Source organism: Parasteatoda tepidariorum, chromosome 7 (assembly GCF_043381705.1).
Source record: "Parasteatoda tepidariorum isolate YZ-2023 chromosome 7, CAS_Ptep_4.0, whole genome shotgun sequence".
Lineage (NCBI taxonomy): Eukaryota > Metazoa > Arthropoda > Arachnida > Araneae > Theridiidae > Parasteatoda > Parasteatoda tepidariorum.
In genome coordinates, this window is record NC_092210.1 from 56,785,693 (window position 1) to 56,804,730 (window position 19,038).

The 19,038-nt window shown below is 31.5% G+C and overlaps 1 protein-coding gene across 3 annotated transcripts in view; it reads right to left on the bottom strand.

Annotated features, from left to right (window-relative positions):
* The window catches only part of LOC107452032 (AT-rich interactive domain-containing protein 3C), a 172,154-nt gene that overhangs the window by 25,927 nt on the left and 127,189 nt on the right, over positions 1 to 19,038 (bottom strand). For all 3 annotated transcript variants that reach the window (XM_071183474.1, XM_071183473.1, XM_043039632.2), the window contains 2 exons: positions 15,398 to 15,581; positions 2,689 to 3,071 (listed from right to left, as the gene is read on the bottom strand). In XM_071183474.1, the coding sequence (XP_071039575.1) occupies positions 2,689 to 3,071; positions 15,398 to 15,581 (567 nt within the window). The remainder of the gene's footprint in view (positions 1 to 2,688; positions 3,072 to 15,397; positions 15,582 to 19,038) is intronic.

Sequence of the window (19,038 nt, forward strand, 5' to 3'; positions counted from 1 at the left end):
AAATGGAATACTGTTTTTATTTTATTATTATTTTTTTTTTTTAAATTTCCAATGAGCTGCACAATCAGTCCTTCCCGAAGAGTAGACCTAGTGCGTTCTCCAGAGGTGGTATCCACTCTTTCACGACCACCACAATGGGTGAGATACCGCTGGCCATGTTAATTTGGACGTCTAGTTTCTGCCACACTAGAGTTATGATGTGATTTTTTGTCTTTTACTTAAACACTGAGTTTTGTTCAGTAAAATAATGTAGCATACAAATAAATCTATTCCATGTATTTCAAATATTTTTTGATATGCTACTGACGAACACCTAAGTCATAATTTTTTTCAAATCTTTAGAAATCTTTCACTAATTAAATTATTTTTCTTCGCGTGTTTATGAGGATTTTTCTTTAATACAGATATTTTGAAATCTATTTGTCAACGGTTACAAAATCTACTTACATTCTATTGTTGTTCTTTTAAATAAAAAAAGAATGAAAAAAATTATTAAAATAATAAAGAATAAAAGAATGAAAATAATGAAAATAATTGAAAGAACAATGAAAATAATTTTAACTTCTGTAGTCCATCATCTAAGAAATGTTTGTTCTAATATCGATTTAATAAAACTCAAAGTCTAAAAATTAATTTTATGATTATGATTTCAGTCTTTAGTCGAAACTGCAAAAAAACATTATATGCTAAATAAAATTATGTAAAGTAAATTGCTTCTAATATTGCTTAGTCGTCTAAGAAGGAGGGGGTGAAAGCAATGCTTACCTACAACATTAAATATATTTCATTAGAAAAAAGAAAAATACTAAATTAAATTTGAAATTTAAAGTTCTTAAAAAGATAACTAGGCGTATGGGAAAAGGAGTTTGAAAGTTACTAATTTCTGCTATTAAAAAAAAAAGGGGAACTGAAATCACTAAAAACATTCTAACTTAATAGTTGAACGGCCCTTTATAGATCAATTAAAAACAGTGAATACTAATCCAAGCTTAAAATGTGAAGCATTTTGTTGAATAAATAAAAAATAGAAAAAGGTGAGTAAATAAAATAAAGTATTTTTTTTTTAACATTTCCCTTATAATTTATTTGACTGACTCAAGATGTAATGAACAGTCTATTAAAAACAGTCTGTCTATTTAAAAAAAACTGTACTTTCAATTTTTATAATTTGAAAAAAAAAAGTTTATTGACTGAAATGTGCAACATGTAGAGCAAATTAAAACCACTATTTAAAAATAAGTAACAGGATGTTGTTTAAACTCGCATTAAATCATGTTTTTTTTTTAATCTACTCAACATCAAACTATGAGTGATGATTTAAGGGAGGTTAATTTTGAGATATTAAAAACGCAATCGGCTCGATGAATTCAAACAGGAAGAAGAGGAGGTATTGCAATTGGAAAGATAGAGGGGGCGTGTGGAATACAATGGGCCATCACGGGGAAATCGCCACAGATTCAGTGGCGTGTCGAATTCAACTTCATCTTCATTAGATGAAGGAACGAAGACAGCGGCGTAATTTATTTTAGAGAAGGAGCCAAAATGCGATGAGACACACAGGTTGACTCTAGAAAGATTTCCTGCAATCTATTATTTTAGATTGGACATATTCATGGATATAAATAAAAGGTTTATTGTCGTCACACAACATCAAGACACTCTGTGAGAGATTTTTTTTTTAATCTCCCATTCAAAAATATATTAGTGTCTTTTCAAAAATGAAATGAAAAAAAAACTGATTGAAGTGGGGTAGAGGTGAGGATTAAAAAAAATGTTCCCGATTAAGATTCATGATGAGGATTAAAATTAAGATTCATTTGTTCTCTGTTAGGAATAGATATTAAAATTATATTTGTGAATTTCGAAATTACGGATCTAATAAAACTCGCTGCAACAGAGAACAGCAATAGTAATTGCACGTAGGGTTATCTCTGGAATCGCAGGAAAACGTCAATAATTGATTATTTCGACAATTCTTAATATTCGTACCATCATAAATGAATAATAACACACAGGAGTAGCTTCTGGAATAAAGAGGTGAAAAAGTAACTAGCGCAGACATTTTTACATTTATTTTCAAAATCTACAGTCTTTATTTGTGTTATACCTTATTTTTGCTTATTTTATTTAACAAAAATTACTTAAAAACAAAAAAAAAATTAGAAATTTTGTATATAAAATTAAGAAAAAAAATGTGATCAAACTTTAAGGTCTCGTTTAGTAATGAAGCCGGTTTAAATTATGAACTTAAAGGATTCAAGCTGAAAATTGCACTGCATCTTATTGGCATATTCATTCTTTGCAGATTAATGTAAATACACATAAAGAGATTAATTTTATTTAATTTTATTTTTATTATTATTTGCTTTTCTGATTTTAACTTTTACATAGTAAAGTCTTCGTCTGCATTTGAATTTCATGACTTCATCAATTAATTGGCATAAGTATTTTTAAAACTGGATGCTTTAAAAATCCTCTTTCAAAGAAGCACATCATTCTAGTGCATTGGTTTCTACACACATTGTCGTTTTTATAATCATGTAACAGAAGCAAATCATTTTCCTGTAGGGATTTATGTACTACATAAAATTCAAATAATAATAATAATAAATTAAAAAGGGAATGTTGGTGTTTGTTATTGTTGTACTTGTAGGGCTAAATTATTGTAAATGACATTAGAGAACCTACCTGATGAAAGTGCATGATTGCTATTGTAAATGCCGTTTTCTTGAGGGGGTGCCAAATTGAGAGGCATTTGTGACGTGCTGTTATGTTGAGGTGGTGGTGTGTAATAGGAGAGTGGTAGAGGTGACGACGTGCCTCTGTTAGATGTAAGTCCTGGGTTCGGACCATGTCCGTTCATGTGCCGTGACACCAGACTCATAGGTGAGGTGTGTGAAGGTAGAGGCTGGTGATGAGAGTTCCTTGGGGGACCAGGGACCAACTCTCCGTAAGGGCTGTAGCCTGCACGTCGTCCCTCTCGGCGATTGCCATCTATAGCTGCTTGTAGCTCATCTTGAGTGCTCAGTTTTTCTTTGTCACACTCATAAGCATATAAGTACTTCATATATCTGCAAAAAAATACAGAAATATTTAGCACAAAAATAAGCATGCATTTTCATCCGAATATCTTATTTATTTCTTTGAAATACGTGTCATAAATATATTTAAAATACGTTCTTTATCCCAAATTTTACATTTTAACTATAATACCAAATATATAAAAACACAGGAATCCATCACATAGAAATTAATTAAAAAATTCTTTTACCTGAGGATATACTATAAACTCTCTTTCACAAAAAAATGGAAAAATTATACGAATAAATATCAGAATAAAATAATTTATGTAAAATATATACCTTTTGCTTAACTGGTAAAAAATTACTACTGCTAAAAGCAATAGAAACATATAGTATGTATTTAAAACTTAATATATAACAATAGAGACTTAAACAAATTCACTTTTAAAAACAATATTATAAAAAAACGAATACAAAATTTAGAAGAAAAAAACTTTTTTTTTCCATATTTTTTAAAACGCAGTCTAATCAGTGGGCTGCACTAGCAAGTGAAGCAAAAGTAAGTACAAAAGTCTTAAATTGTTATACAATGCTAAAGCCTCTGGCGAGCATTTTGGGACAAACTTGACAATGGAAAGAAACCGATAAGAAATTTATTTCTTCTGGTATAAAAGCAAAGTGCTGAAATCCTAAGATGAGAATAAGCCAAAATGTATCGAAGCTCTGACGAATTGACAAAAATGAATTAAAGCTAGCATTAAGTAAGTCTCTGAAAGGACTTGAAAGGCTCAGATAAAGCTTCCAAATGATCGCCATTTAGTAACACATTTTAACAAGTAAGCAGGGTCTTAAATGAGAGATCAGTTTCCTATTTTGCTCAGATTTACTTATTTATTTATTGAAAGGAATAAAATTAATAAAAGCGCTCCAATTCTTAGGATATTAGGAAAACATTTTATTGGCTTTACCAATAATAAAAATAAAAAAATGAATAAAAACAGAAAGTAATTGAAGATAGTAAAATTATTATCTAGTCCCAGATTCAAATGATATTCTGTGAGAGAAAACAGGGCAATCAGTTTAAAAATCAGGAAATGGATATCAGATAGCAAAAAGCATTGAACAAAAGCTATTCATACAAATAAAATCATACTAAAATACTAGTCAAATCATCAATGATGTGAATTGCACCAACAGGTGAAACTAAGATGTAAAGTACGTTTGAAAACAAACAGGTATTAATTGCTATGCCTCTCTCAAAAAGTTAATCAACGTCTGCAGCATCGTCGATGGTTACCAACAAGAACAATCACTCTTGTTCAACAACAGGCTTCATCAACACATCCTTAGTTAAAAGATGACGAATTTTCCGGCGACAAACCCGGCGGTAATCCTGCCCTGTCGGGGGGGGGGAAGAAACCGCAAAGAAATTGATTTCTTCGGGTATAAAAGCAAAAGATAAAGAAAGCAAAGGGCTGAAATCGTAAGATGGGGATGAACCAAAATGAATCGAAGCCTTGACGATTCTTTTAATGAAGTTTGGTAGCATTAAAAGCTGGTCTTAAGTCCACCGTCACGGGATATAAATTCTGATTTAAGACGTTCCGCTGAGGCTCGTGGGGATTTCAAATGGTTTCATTAGTCGCTTTATTAGCGTGGTATAAATTGAGAGAGCTGGCGCGTTTATAATGGCGGCGGATGTATTTTGGCACCGTTTTATAATGGCTCTGATGAAGAAGTTACGAGTTTGTGATGCCCCTCGAATGAGTCTCGTAAAAATAGGTCTAATTTATACCTGACACGTTATCTATCGGGGATTTTTTTATATTTTTGTTCCTAAATCTTTATTCAGAACACCCCTGTTGTCGTTTGCTGATGGTTCTTAATGCCGCTTTGGCGCGAATCACCATCTTGTTTGAGGATTTTAACGGTCGGTATTGTTTCACAGAACGCTGCTATGTAAGAATGTTTTCTTTTAAAAAGTCTAAGATATTATTTTAAAAGAATTTGGATTAAGAAAATAATGTGTAAGAAAGAACTAAGAATTCATATTTGATGAAAAACTAACCTGTTTTAAGCCTAATTTTATTATTATTATATTTTTAAAAAAAATTTTAAAATGTGATAAGAAATTTGTAACAAATAGGATTAAAACGTTTTTAAGATGCGCAAAATGATATAATTTATGATCTTTAGGTATTATGAAGCTCAGCCTTTCCATAATAATTTTGGTTTCATAACAAGGCGATTTTCACTTAAAAAATATAATAGCTTTGCATTAAATAGTTTCTATTTTTACTCATTACGTTTTCATTTTCCCATTTCTTAAAAAAAATAAGTTTTATAGAATATTTCAAAACAGGAAAAATATGCATGTATAATAATTGCAGGAAAGTTAATCTTTGTTTTTTTTTTCTTTCCATGGTAATTTTTTCCTACGACGCCCATGTCACCAAAATAACTGAAAATTAAGGACAAATATAATTTCGATAATGACAAACAATACTCATGATCATATTTCACCTGTAGAACTATCACACACTTCTTCAAAAAAAAAAAAATGCAAATGACAGGAAGTCATTATATAACGCAGATAAGTCACAATAATGAGAATATAATTAAAGGAGTATATAAGGAATGGTGACAAAGAAATAAAATTGGTCATAAGCGTTCTGTAAGCCGCTGAGTGCCATATCCGAATAGTTTCGATGACACAGGGGACACATATGGATGATTTGTGCATGGTAGAATTATAGTTCGCATGGAATGTAGGCGTACTCAGATGGAAGTATCCAAGAAACTTTGAATTGCGCAAATTGTGATCTCTGTGCTTTAGCAACAGTTCCAAGATGATGGAAATGTCAATTACAGTAAAGATGACCCCCGAACTACAACGCCGAATAAAAATCGGTGTTTGGTAGTAACTGCCAAAAGAAGCAGACTGAGCCCAGCATCTGACGTCTCTTGTCAGCTATCTACATCCAAGGGTACCATAGTTTCAACTCATACCTTGTACAGACCTTGCCGGTCTGTCAGTTGTGTTCCGATCACGGCAACTCAATGTAGCCAGCGATTAACCTGGATTAGAGGACATGATATGTGAACATCGTCGCAGTGGACTTTTATGATGTTTTCCGACGAGTTCAGTTGGCAGCCAGATTCACGTCGGACTTTTATATGGAAAATGCCAGGTACCCGTTACCACCAAGATAACATTATTGAACTATATCGTTACGGTGGTACAATTTTGCTCGTTTGTGGTGGGATTATACTGGGCAACAAAACAGATTTGCACTTAAAAATCGGAATGATGACAGACCATTTTCTGTAAAGTTGTTTCTTAAGAGGTGATTCGTTTGGACACGTTCGTGTAGATAAACGTTAGGGGCAATTAAGCTCAAACCCCTGTTGGCCTGTTGCGATTGGTCAGCAACAGGTCAACTGCTGAAACTGCTTCTCTTTGATTTCGACGTGGAGTCGAGCTGGGAGCTAAATTTAATGAGAAAAAAAATATTTGCAATTAAAATAAACTTGTACATTTGCCCATTGAAACTTGTGAGTTATTATCGTATTCTTTAAACTAAATATGCAAGTAATTAAGTTAATAAAATTTTAATGATAGAATTTGTAGTTCATACGATGGTCAAAGGGTGCCCCTTAAACTTCTGTCTTAAATGATTTTGGGTTTAAGGAATAGACTTATTTTTTCCTCACTTTTTTTTCAAATTTGATTTAAAAAAAACTGATGAAATAATATATTATAGATTTGTTGTTAAAAAGAAAACTTTCACAGTATTCATAACTTAACACAATTGTCTTAATTAAACTTTTCAACGTATTTATCAGAATAAGGTATTAAAACAAATATTGATTGTAAATAAATGATGTAGTAGGACACAATATTATCTCGAAATTACACTCTTTCAGATTCAGAATAGATCAAATTTTTTAAAAATAAAATTAACCTAATTATCGCTTAATATCAAATACAGAAATCTGCATAATTGCATATATTTAGTNAAATGCCGTTCATAGGTTAAATTTAGTAGGAACAACACAACCTGTAACGTAGGCTATATTATACCCAATTAAACTTTTCAACGTATTTATCAGAATAAGGCATTAAAACAAATATTGATTGTAAATAAATGATGTAGTAGGACACAATATTATCTCGAAATTACACTCTTTCAGATTCATAATAGATCAAATTTTTTTTTTAATAAAATTAAGCTAATTATAGCTTAATATTCAGAATAGATTTCAGATTCAGAATAGATCAAATTTTTTTTTAAATAAAATTAAGCTAATTATCGCTTAATATCAAATACAGAAATCTGCATAATTGCATATATTTAGTTATTTCTTACATACCGGAAATGCAGATTTTTGATTTAATTTGTAAACAAATATCGTTATTAAATTATTTATGAATTGTAGTTTCATTCTATAAAAATTACTCAGTAGCATTTGTTTCATTACTTATGAAAGACAAATGAAATATTTTTTTAGGAAGAATACTGTTGATTATAAATTTTCCTATTTTTTAAAAAAACAAATTCAAGCATTATTCTACAAAATATAAAATATAATATTTGATCTAAAACTAATTTTTTGAAAATAAATTATTTTCTTTAAATTACTCTTTGTAATTTGAAGAGAAACTTATCTTTTTCTTTGAACCTTTCGTTTAAAAAAAAATCGTTAAATATGCAACTCGCTTACGGACTCAATTATGTGTTTATTTAAAGTTGTGATAGTTCATAAAAAAAAAAAATATGAAAAGAACTACTTCGTTCATAAGCAACCAAAGAATATTATAGTTTTCTTTTCCTTTGTATTGTTTATCGCAATCAAGCTCGAAGATCCCAACAAATCACTTTTTCCGACGTCGACTTGGAGCACTAGCGAGACTTCAACGCCGAGCGAAGGTGTTCGTCCTAAGAATCAGAACCTTTTGTTTTAAAATAACGATTAAATTAGGTTGTCCCCTCGGATCTGAACTGGCATCTTTGAAACGAAAAAGTAACAAAAAGCTACTGTACAGGACTACCATCCTGAAAATCGGTTACAAAGTTATAAGAAAAAAAAAGTCGCATGAAGTGAGTTCGACTGTGAAAAATAAAATCGCCTGAAAAATAGATGGGGTGGGTAGAAACAAAGACCATTATAACCGTGGAAAGAGGGGGAGGGTTGAAAAACCAGAATTAACAAGCACTGCGTGTCACCAAGTCCAACAAGGTGTATTGGTCGCCTACCTCGACAGCCTGTCAAATAAATCACTTTGTATCATTTAAGGAAGAAGAGTTATGGGTGTTCTCATCTTTTCTGTTTCAATCTCACAGAATGAGTCAAATCTTTAATGAGACAAAATTAGTTTCAATCAGGCGTTGTCGATGAAAAACAGCCAGGCCTCTTGGATGCACGGAGCGTGAACGCCCAATCACAGATAAAAAGCACAAATAACAAATTTTAATTGAGAAACTGGAAGAAGGCATACGATGCATAGTTAAATGTTCAAAGAACGAAATCAAAGAAATTCAATCTTCAGTTTTTGATTCTAGGAAAGAAAGGTACCGGAAAAAAAGCTCCCCGGAAAAAAAAGGTACCTGTGTAGGGAAAATTCTGTAGGGGGAAATATTTGAAATGAGAAGATTAGATTGAAGCGCTTTTTGCTGTTCAGTGCATGTTTTTTTTTTTTTTTTTGNTCTTAAAAAGTTAATTAAATATGAAAATGTTCAATAAAATTGTTTGTTTATTTTCTAAGATCATGATTCTACCGGGAATCTTAACTCTATTGAAAAAGTGTTATCAGGCTACATGAAACTCTTAGGGGGGGGGAGTAAAATTAAAACATTATAGAAAAATTTAAATAGTATCTTCCCGCTTTAAAAAATAATCAAAGAAGAATAAATAAATGAAATAAAATTTTTAAAAAAAAGCGTAATACAACCAGCCCTTACCTTTCTCCTTACCTCAATGATCGAATCTGAATTATTACAGATAAAAAGAATATTCATTGAAACAGCGAGAAGCATTCATACTGCCCAGAAAGCGAGAGGGGAAATATCCCTACAGATTTTCCCTATGGAGGTACCTTTTTTACCGGGACCTTTTTTTTCGTACCTTTTTTTCCAGGGACCTTTTTTACCGGGACCTTTTTTTCCGTACCTTCTTTTCCGGGACCTTTTTTTCCGTCTACCTCAGTTTTTACCACTGACTTTTTTTTGTTGTTGTTGTTTGTTTTTTTGTAACAGGTGATAAATAAGGTTTTCCAACTCAGGTGGAAATGTTTCTTTCCGTTAATACCAATTAATGGTATTCAGTCAAACAGTATTTCTTTAGAGAAGAACTGATTTTAAATACATTCACAATGCTAGAAGAATCAAAGGAACATAATAATTTTCAATTGCCTTACTGAAAACGAAATTCCTTAAAAGATAAATAAATTTGATAGGAAGGAAATCATTGAAAATACTTCATTAAAGTTCTATTTTTATATTATGAACATTTGTCTTTTTAAATTAAATGCATATTTCGAATATTTAAAATGAATTCCTAGATTTAAATTTGTGAACACAGCTGAAAATATTGAGAGGTTAGCAATTAAATATTTTAATAATTAATCCTTACATAGAAGAATACTTTTGCTAATTAGGTCGAACATAGTCTTAATGTTTATCCTCAAAATGTAACCGGTAATCCTTTTTTTTTTTGAGGGGGAGGGGAGGCGGAATCGGAATACTTATATTACATCAGAATAAGACATTTTAATTTCAAGAACTATTATTTAAAAATCCCTTTTAATGTAAGAAGTTACTTAATACCTTGAAGAACCGAATTTTTGATTGCCTTGTATTTTTAAGAACCAACTTATTAATTCCTTGTTCATTTCAAAGACTCATCAATAATTCCTGGAATGTCTCATAGACCAACTTGTTAATTTCAAAGACTCACTTGTTTACTATGAAGACCGATTTGTTAATTTTAAAGAGTAACTCTCTAATTGCTTGACCTACTTTTTAATTACATATTAATTTCAGGGACAATACGAGGAGCAATTTTTTTAATTCCTTGATAATTTTAAGGATCAGTTCAAAAATTCATTTCAATTTCAAGCAACAAATTATTAAATAATTTCAATATTTTGGAAAAGATCTCGTTAGAAACATTACTTGAGCATCGATAGCTGTAAATTATTATATAAAAAATATAATTAGTTCTCAATTGTTAATAAATAAATAAATGGTGAAGAAAAACGAAGTTTAATTTAAAAATGTATGTCTTAAGCCCCAAACAAACACCAATATTACGTTTTGCACACATGAATATAAGTGTTACATTTTACACAGTCCAATGTTACATTTTACACAGTGAGCCATGAAGAGTAACATTTTCTCCGGGTTATCATAAAGAGTAATTACTTTTTATCAGAAGCTGATAAAAAAAGAGAATAATAAAAGGGAATTTTAAAGTATGAAAGGGAAAAGTCGTGCTCGACAAAAAATTTATACCTAAGTAAGTAGCAAAAATAGTAATGCAAAACAAAAAAATATTAAAGGTTGTATAGCGTGGTCACGCGCATTCTCGCGTGATCTCGTATGTCAGTCACGTAGGGGAGGGGAGGGGGGAAGCCGTGCTGGGTTAGATATTCATTAAAAATACTTATGCAGGCCATTAATGGTGATTTATCCATCGAATATGTCGCTCGTCGTTAAAGCAAGTAAAAGCGCAACCTTTTTTTTCCTCTTCTTCACACAAATCGATTCAATACATAATTTAGAGGAGAATTATTTAATGCCTCACCCACAGCCCCACACACGATGGGGTAAAAGGGTTAGAGGGGTTGAATTTTGCGTTACCATGGTATCGAGCTTGCCAAACAAGGAATTTTCTCATTAATGCCGACTTTATTATTCCAAATCAAAGCGAAATGGTTTTTCTCATTTTCATTTCCTTTCCTATCCCAAATTACAAAGGGGAAAAGAAACAAAAAATAGATATAGTTAAAATTTAAGGTCTTTGTATGCTTAAAGAGATTAAATTAACAGAAAATTTATGAAAGGCGTAAAATTCAAGCAGATATTTTATAGACCGCAGTTTCAAACATCGGTATAATTTTAATGCTGTGAGTTTGGCAAAATTGTTTAAATTCTACTATCTGGCATATATTCAATCACCCACAATGTTTAAGGAAACTTGTTTTAATCAAAATAAAAGCTAGTATAATGTTTTGTAAATTGTGTTTGAGAATGCCCTGTAAAAAATAAAAAACCGTTAGATATAATTTCATTTTATATAACGTGTGCTACATCTGCAAACACGCGTTACATAAGGATACAAATAGACATTTCAAAACAAGTTAGGTTTATTTTGTTAATCTGGAGTATAATCTTTAGTATATTATAATTCCGAATTTTCAGTAAAGCATCCTTACAGACCGAGATCATTCATGAGTGGGTGTAGAGTCTGTTTGTTATTTGGGACGATAAATTCAGGTATATGAAATAGTAAGTTAATATGTCATTTCTGACTCATTCTGCCCCTAAAAGCTAAACCTAAAATATTCCCATAGTAATCAGTAAATTTGCAAAAGTTGATAAATTACACAGTTTGATTAGGAATACCGAAAGGTGATATTTAAAGTTGTTACATTGGGTTGTCTGTACTTTGACTAATTTTAATTTTATTAATGCTTAAATTCTCAGATGTGCTTACCAAAATAATTCACCGAAAGAGTTCGAGGCCCTATAAAAATTTTATCAATGTTTTCTATTATTGTAATATGAATCACGAGCATCCTTTTAATTTCTGTGAAAAGTTGTTGCCAACGTGTAGAACACATCTTTGCCGATTTTGTAACAAATGCATCTTGACGTGCGCGTTAAGACTTTCCAGCGCACTTGTTTAAAGAATATCATTATGGTGATCCAACTTTGTTAGGGAATTTCCTCACTTAAAAAAATTTTCTCGAAATCAAGATGAAATTTACTGAGTGGATAAACTTTGTCATACAAGGTACAAAAAAACCCTTAAGTGTTTCCTTATTATTTTCCAAAACGTCCTTTACTTTTAGATGCGTGAGGGTGGAAATTACCTCTCCCAAGCTTTCGCAAAATACCTTTTGAGAAGATTTATTACATTTCTTTTTTGCGTAAGAATACGAGAGCAGGAAAAAAAAACAATAAAGATTGATTCCTTGAGATCACTAAAAAGAAAATAATTAACTAAAACACAAATGAATTAGTAACTAACAAAAATAGAAAAAGTTAACTGTTGCCATGTTTTTTTTTTTGTAAACATTGTCTACAATAATACCCTTTAAGTTAGAAGTATTTCACCAAAAGGGTAAACCGAAGAATTGTAGACTTAATTACTTTGGAGACAGCCTAGTCACTATTTGCTTAGACAATAAAGCCCTTTTCGACATAAGAGGACAACAGAATTCAAAATCGAGGAAAAGGTCCGACTACATACAACTCGAATCAAATCAGCTAGAATTTTGAATTCAACCCTCCCCCACCCTCCTGCACCCCCTCTCTTTGGTAGGAAATAACAGGACATCAGCAAGTCGTACACGGAATTGACGCCCCCGTGGGCACCCCCTTTTCCCACCGGGGCAACCGCATAGCAACAGCCCCTTCCCTTAGCCATTGTCCGGCAGTCCGGAAAATTTATCAATAACAACAGAGCGCCGACGCATACACAATACCGAATATCTCGGACACAACTTAATGTTCGCATTACTCGATTAAATCTGTTAATTACGCTGGAGCGAGTGCCACTGATCCCTACGTCTGGAGAGGAGGGGAGATGCCTTTGGGGGAGGGGGTCAAGAACTAATTAATGCGGCAAGCTGGTCCCCCCGATTTCAAACCCCAAACCCGGAATTAATTAAATATTGATTAGGAGCTTTAACTAATCATTGACTACTAGGCCTGCTTTAATCAGTCGTTAATTAATGCTTAGGCGTTGTGTTCAGATATTCAATGAACCGGCGAGAAATTAAATTTCGTACGCACAGGGAGAGCGATGTTGTTAAATTAAGGGAGGTGATACGGGGGGTCAGTATTTGGAGGCATTGTTAACCTTCTCACTAAGGGTGGGGGACACACAAGTCCACTCCTGCCCCTCGTTTGAATCACAATCCGAAAGGATTGTCGAGTATAAGGGGGCGGGGGTGGAGCAGCGATGGAAAGTATTTGTTCAATCTGGGCATTCGAGTGTCCGCAGCTATCTCAAACTGGCCGAACTTGTCATGAGATGTTAAAGCTGATTTTAAGCGAAGTGGGGGGAATGGGGGTGATGCGAAATGTCGGTGGGGGAGAAAAGCACCCGCTTCGTCGAGCTGCGGTATTGTGAGATTCGATAATAAATCAACAATTTCACCAATATAGCCCCGTAATTACAGATCGCAAAACAAACACAATTTTTACAGAGTGGAAGCTATTTCTCAAAAACAATATTATTACATCATTCTTTTTTTCTTTATAAAAAAGTGAAATTATGTAACTCGTTATTCATAGTAAATATAAAACAATTTAATTTACGAAAAAAACCAAATTGATTTTAAGAAAGTTATATGGAATTGAGAAAGGGGAAAGTAATAGCATTTGTTAAATGTTGCCAATGTTAGAAGTTAAAAAGCAATTACGAAAAAACCAAATTGATTAAGAAAGTTGTATGAAACTGTTGTTGTTGTTGTTAATTTACGTCGCACTAGAGCTGCACAATGGGCTATTGGCGACGGTCTGGGAAACATCCCGGAGGATGATCCGAAGACATGCCATCACAATTTTGATCTTCTGCGGAGGGGATGGCACCCCCGCTTCGGTAGCCCGACGACCTGCGCGCGAAGTCGAGCACTTTACGGTAGCACAGTTTAGCTAGGACCAATACCGCACACCCTCGGTCCCTACGCAGACTGATCCAAGTGGTCACCCACCCGCACACTGACCGCAGCCAGTGATGCTTGACTTCGGTGATCTGCTGGGAACCGTGTCTTAACGATCAGTCCACTGCGGGACTGCATGAAATTGAAAAAGGGGAAAGTAACAGCATTTGTTAAATGTTGCCAATGTTAGAAGTTAAAAAGCAATTACAAAAAAACCAAATTGATTAAGAAAGCTGTATGAAACTGAAAAAGGTGAAAGCAACACCATTTGTTAAAGGCTGCCAATGCTGGAAGTTTAAAAACAATCTTCAATAAATATATATATAAAAATTCTGCATTATCAAAAATAATTTGAAAATTTATTTTTGTTTTCAGTATGAATAAATGTAAAGTTTACTACTTATAAACCATATGAAATGCAAATGAGTTGTAGTTAATAATAATAAATACAAACTACATTTGATATGGGGCAATAAGTAAAGGTTTAGAAATAGTATATCATACGATTAATGATTTTCTTTTTATGCCTTACAAATAAAAAATTCTAAAAAAAAAATTTATAATGCTGATTATTAAACTATTTTATAAAAAAAGAAGCATAAGACTGAAAAATTTAAAATTAACAGGTAAAAATCAAACAAAAACATCCACTTCATAATCTTATTTCAAAGCAATAGATAATGGCAATAATAATTGACGCAAGCAGATAAGCACTCAAATTTAAATCACTTATCACTATATTTCCATGTTTTTTAAATAATAGAATTAAATCAGCGAATAATATTTGGCGAATACATAAGGAGTTTTTGAAAGAGAGGTGTTCAACTTGATTCATATTGAAGGACATAATTCATGCATGTGTCAATTAGAAAAAAATTATAAACAATAATTTAGTATTTTATTTTGATGTCATTCATTTTTGAGGAACACTTATTTATTTTATTTACAATAAGCAATCGATAGAAATTATCAACCAGATCAGCAAAATATTATTTAATTTTATATCCTTTGTTGAACAGCTGACTCAATTCTGAGTTTACAACTAACGATGTTCAACTCCGTAGTCTTGTAATTTTGAACCCTATCCAGAAGACAAGGAAGTTGCTGGATCAAGTATTGAGAAGTTTGGCTTTCGTAGAAGACTTTTTGATGGAAGTAACTCGAACTTTTGTTACATGAAGAGGAAAACCATGAAAACTTCTCACGATTAGCCTGACGGCAAGGGAACTCTTAACCCTTGATCCGTCCACCACTGAGGATATTTTACGTCAGAACTGCGGTCGGTGTGAGCTAGATGCGGAATTTGTATCGACTAACAATTGCTGGGATTCAAACCAGGGTCACCTCATTGGGAGGCGAAAGATGTATCCCCTAAGCCATATTGTTTAATTATAATCTCATATTATTTAATTTCGAAAATTCAACATGTTATTTACAAACAATATTTATCCTTCTTGTAATTAGTAAGATATATACTTACTGCGTTCGTAGAGTAAAGGCCGCACTTGTAATGGAGGAAGGCAAGTTGAGACCCTTTGTGATTTCTCGCCATATTTTTTTGTTTATGACTTCGACTAGACCACCACGAGCTACAACTAGCCTGTATAGTTCATATAAATCAAGCACTTGTTTAGCCATGATTGGTATGCGGTTGACTGGTGTACCTAAAAAAGAAGAAAAAAAAAGAGGTCAATATCTGCTTTAATATGAAATGGTAAAAAAATTAGACTAAATTCAAACCTTTAGTGCACATAATCCCTTTTTAAAGATGATTTTAAGATTGATCGATTACTTCTTTCTGGCATAAATTACTGTTAAATACTCTGTTATTTTAAATTTCAATAATGGTAGAATGTATCAAACATTCGGACAGGTCTTTTTTCCCCCCTTTTTTTGGTTAATTGACTCGGTCACTTTTTTCCTTTTCAAGTCCGACTCTAAGTTATCTTTTATCATTCTTAAATCTGATTCGAATATAACCATTATTCTTTTCAAGTTCTTAAAAGCAGTTTTTTGCGTAGATCCAAACGAAAACTATAAATTTTTGATAAATAAATTGAATTTATTCAGCAAATATTGTAGTAAGTACTTACAAGAACTTACTTCCTCTGATTTTGACATAAATTCAGATTTCTACAGTTTGACATTTTACATTGTGTTTCTAACCTTTTCAAATAAATTTTTTGTAGAAATTTTTCAGTTGATGGAATACTAATATACAAAATGTTATTAAAAGATTATGACTTGGGCATTAATGTGTTAAGTTACTTCAAAACGCTTATGCATCCTAAAAAAACTGGACGAAAGTTATTACATTTTTGAAATCTTACGTAAGTGCTCAGAGATATAAATACTCTTAACGGGGACATATGAACATAAAAATATATGAAGCATAACACCCGTATCCCATTATTTATGACGTCGGAAATAAGCTAGACTTTAAAACAAACAGCCGCATATTCGAAGTAAAATTTCTCGTTAGAATTAGACATAAACAAAACAAACGATTTAAATAAATAGTAAAGATCATACAAGAAAGCCACAACATTCTTGGTAGGAAAACTTTAAAAAAAATTATAATGAGTCTTGCTCAACATTTATGTCAGTTTACAAAGTTATTTTCTGAAAATCTTAATTATGTTGATTTTTTGCTGATATGTCGTTACAAAAGTTAAACCTTCCAAAAGAAAACACTCTAAAACTGCATTAAAAAAACTGATAAAAATTCAAAGATGGATTTTTTTTGGCAACTGAAAAAAAAAAAAACATTTAAAAAAAAAGAAAATAATTGAGTGATTGGCTACAGTTAAGAACAAAAAATAAAACATTTCTGTGTTCATTTTCGAATTTCGTTTGAAGGAAGATTTGAATATTATATTTTATCACAGCTGTATGCAGCACGAAGTATTTTATTTTGATTCTTAAAATCTTAATTCTAAAGATTATCTTTGCCAAATTATGTTCTTTCATTTGGGCTTTATTCACGTAGTCTGTTGCTTTAGTCTACATAGCGTAAAGTACACCTTATCCTTTGTTGCATATCTTAATTTCTTAAAATAGAATTCAGGTCAATGAAATACTAAATATTTTTTAATTATTAAAAAAATTTAAAATATTTAAATTGAGAATAAAACACAATTTATTACGAATATCAACCTTGTCCTAAGCATAAGAATAAATTAGTTTAAATTCATTTCAAAATCTAATGAAATTTTTATCATATATATGATAAAATCATATATATTTCTGATGAATATGATATGATGAATCATAATAATCATATATATTTTAAATCATAATAATCACATATATTTTAAATTATAATCATAATAATCATATATATGTTTTAATCATAATATTTTTTCATATATATTTTTTAATCATATTTTTTCATATATATTATATTTTTTGATGAATATGATATGATGAATCATATATAATTTTTTATATCATGTTCTTATCATATATATTTTCATTCTAATGAAGTTTTTATCATATATATCATATATATTATTATCAACCTAATGAAGTTTTTATCATATATATTATTTATCATATATAATATGCTAAAAATTTGCAAGTTGCTTAAGTAAGTGTAAGATGTTTTGAACATTATTTAAAATCTTGAATTTCGGAAAACGAATGTATTTCTTCAATTAATAGCAAATGAGAAAAATGTAACCAATAATTTTATTAATTTGTTTTAAACATTTCCCAATATATTTTAGGTGAATGCCATTGAAAAGAGTTTTCTTTTTTACCCTTTTTTTTAAAAAACAGAGATACGACTTCTTTTAAAATAGAGAGAATAGAGAAAGTCAAAGATAGCAAACCACGGTCTAAAAGAGAGAGAGAGAAAAAAATAGAAATAAACCCCCAAATCATAAAAAATCCATGATTTAGCTAAGTTATTCCTCCACATTAACATACGACACATCTAATCCCATTTCTAATGAAACTAGATAAATCAAGAAAAAACTCGAAACATTTCGAAACCTACCCTCCTCCGATTTATTTTTCTTTTCTTTTCATTGCTCAAATATAAATCTCGTCGCACTAATTTTCCAAACTAAGTTAAGTATTGGACAGAATCCGGTTTCGAAGCGTTTCTGAATAAATAATATCACCGCTCGCTCGACAGCATTCTCAGCGCAAAACATGCAAAATCTGACTTATTTCGCGGACTTGCGCTGAGCGGCGGTTCCTTTTGAAGACCTTCAAAATTCCCGCGCTTCGAGAAGTTAAAGACTAATAAGAACAAAAAAGAATCCATGTATTCCATTTTCATTCCCATCGCTATTTATAAGAAATCCGTGACGATCTCAAAAAAGCTTCGAAATGTTCGTGTTAATGGCCATTTTATTTTATTTTTTCCCCCTCATTTCGTAGAAAGTGTTCTTTACGACTGACATTTCTACGTTTTTTTTTCTCTTTCCTTCTGACCACGGACTAGGTAACAGAACAATTTATTCGACTCGTTTTCATTTTTTAGGGATTGATTATTACGTAATTGACAAGCGCTTAAGGGTCCGCTTTATGAAAGAAAGCATTTCTTACGGATATAAATATTTGTAAATGTTCCTAAGCTGACTGTTATGGGGCATTGAAATTGCGTTTGTTAATAAATGTAGATTTGAGGGGTGAGGAAGTATAAGCTTTAGAGCACGATCTTTTGATAACCTCTTTTTTATTATTATTTATTGATGAATACTGAACTCGGGAGGTACCGGGGAAAAAGTAGTTTCTAGGTCTCTTTACGAAGAATTCAATACTACTAGGTTTGGTAACACAAAATTCATTTAATGTTAATTAAAAGAATGCTATTAGTAAAGGTTTTTAACGACAAATAAAAATTTATCCCATCTGTTCTTTTATGGAGGTGGCATGACTTAAGAATGCTTTATTTTTATAATAATTATTTAAATAATTAATGCTTCGAATAATTCAATTATAGTTATAATAATTTACTTAAATTAAAGAATCAAAACTTGGATTCAAATATATTTCAGGCAAATGCAATTTTTTGATCACAGGGGCTATTTTATTAGGTAAGGATTTTTAAAGGATTAGAATCACCACTCCCTTATCAACAAATGTAAGAAAATCGCTAACCCCTATACT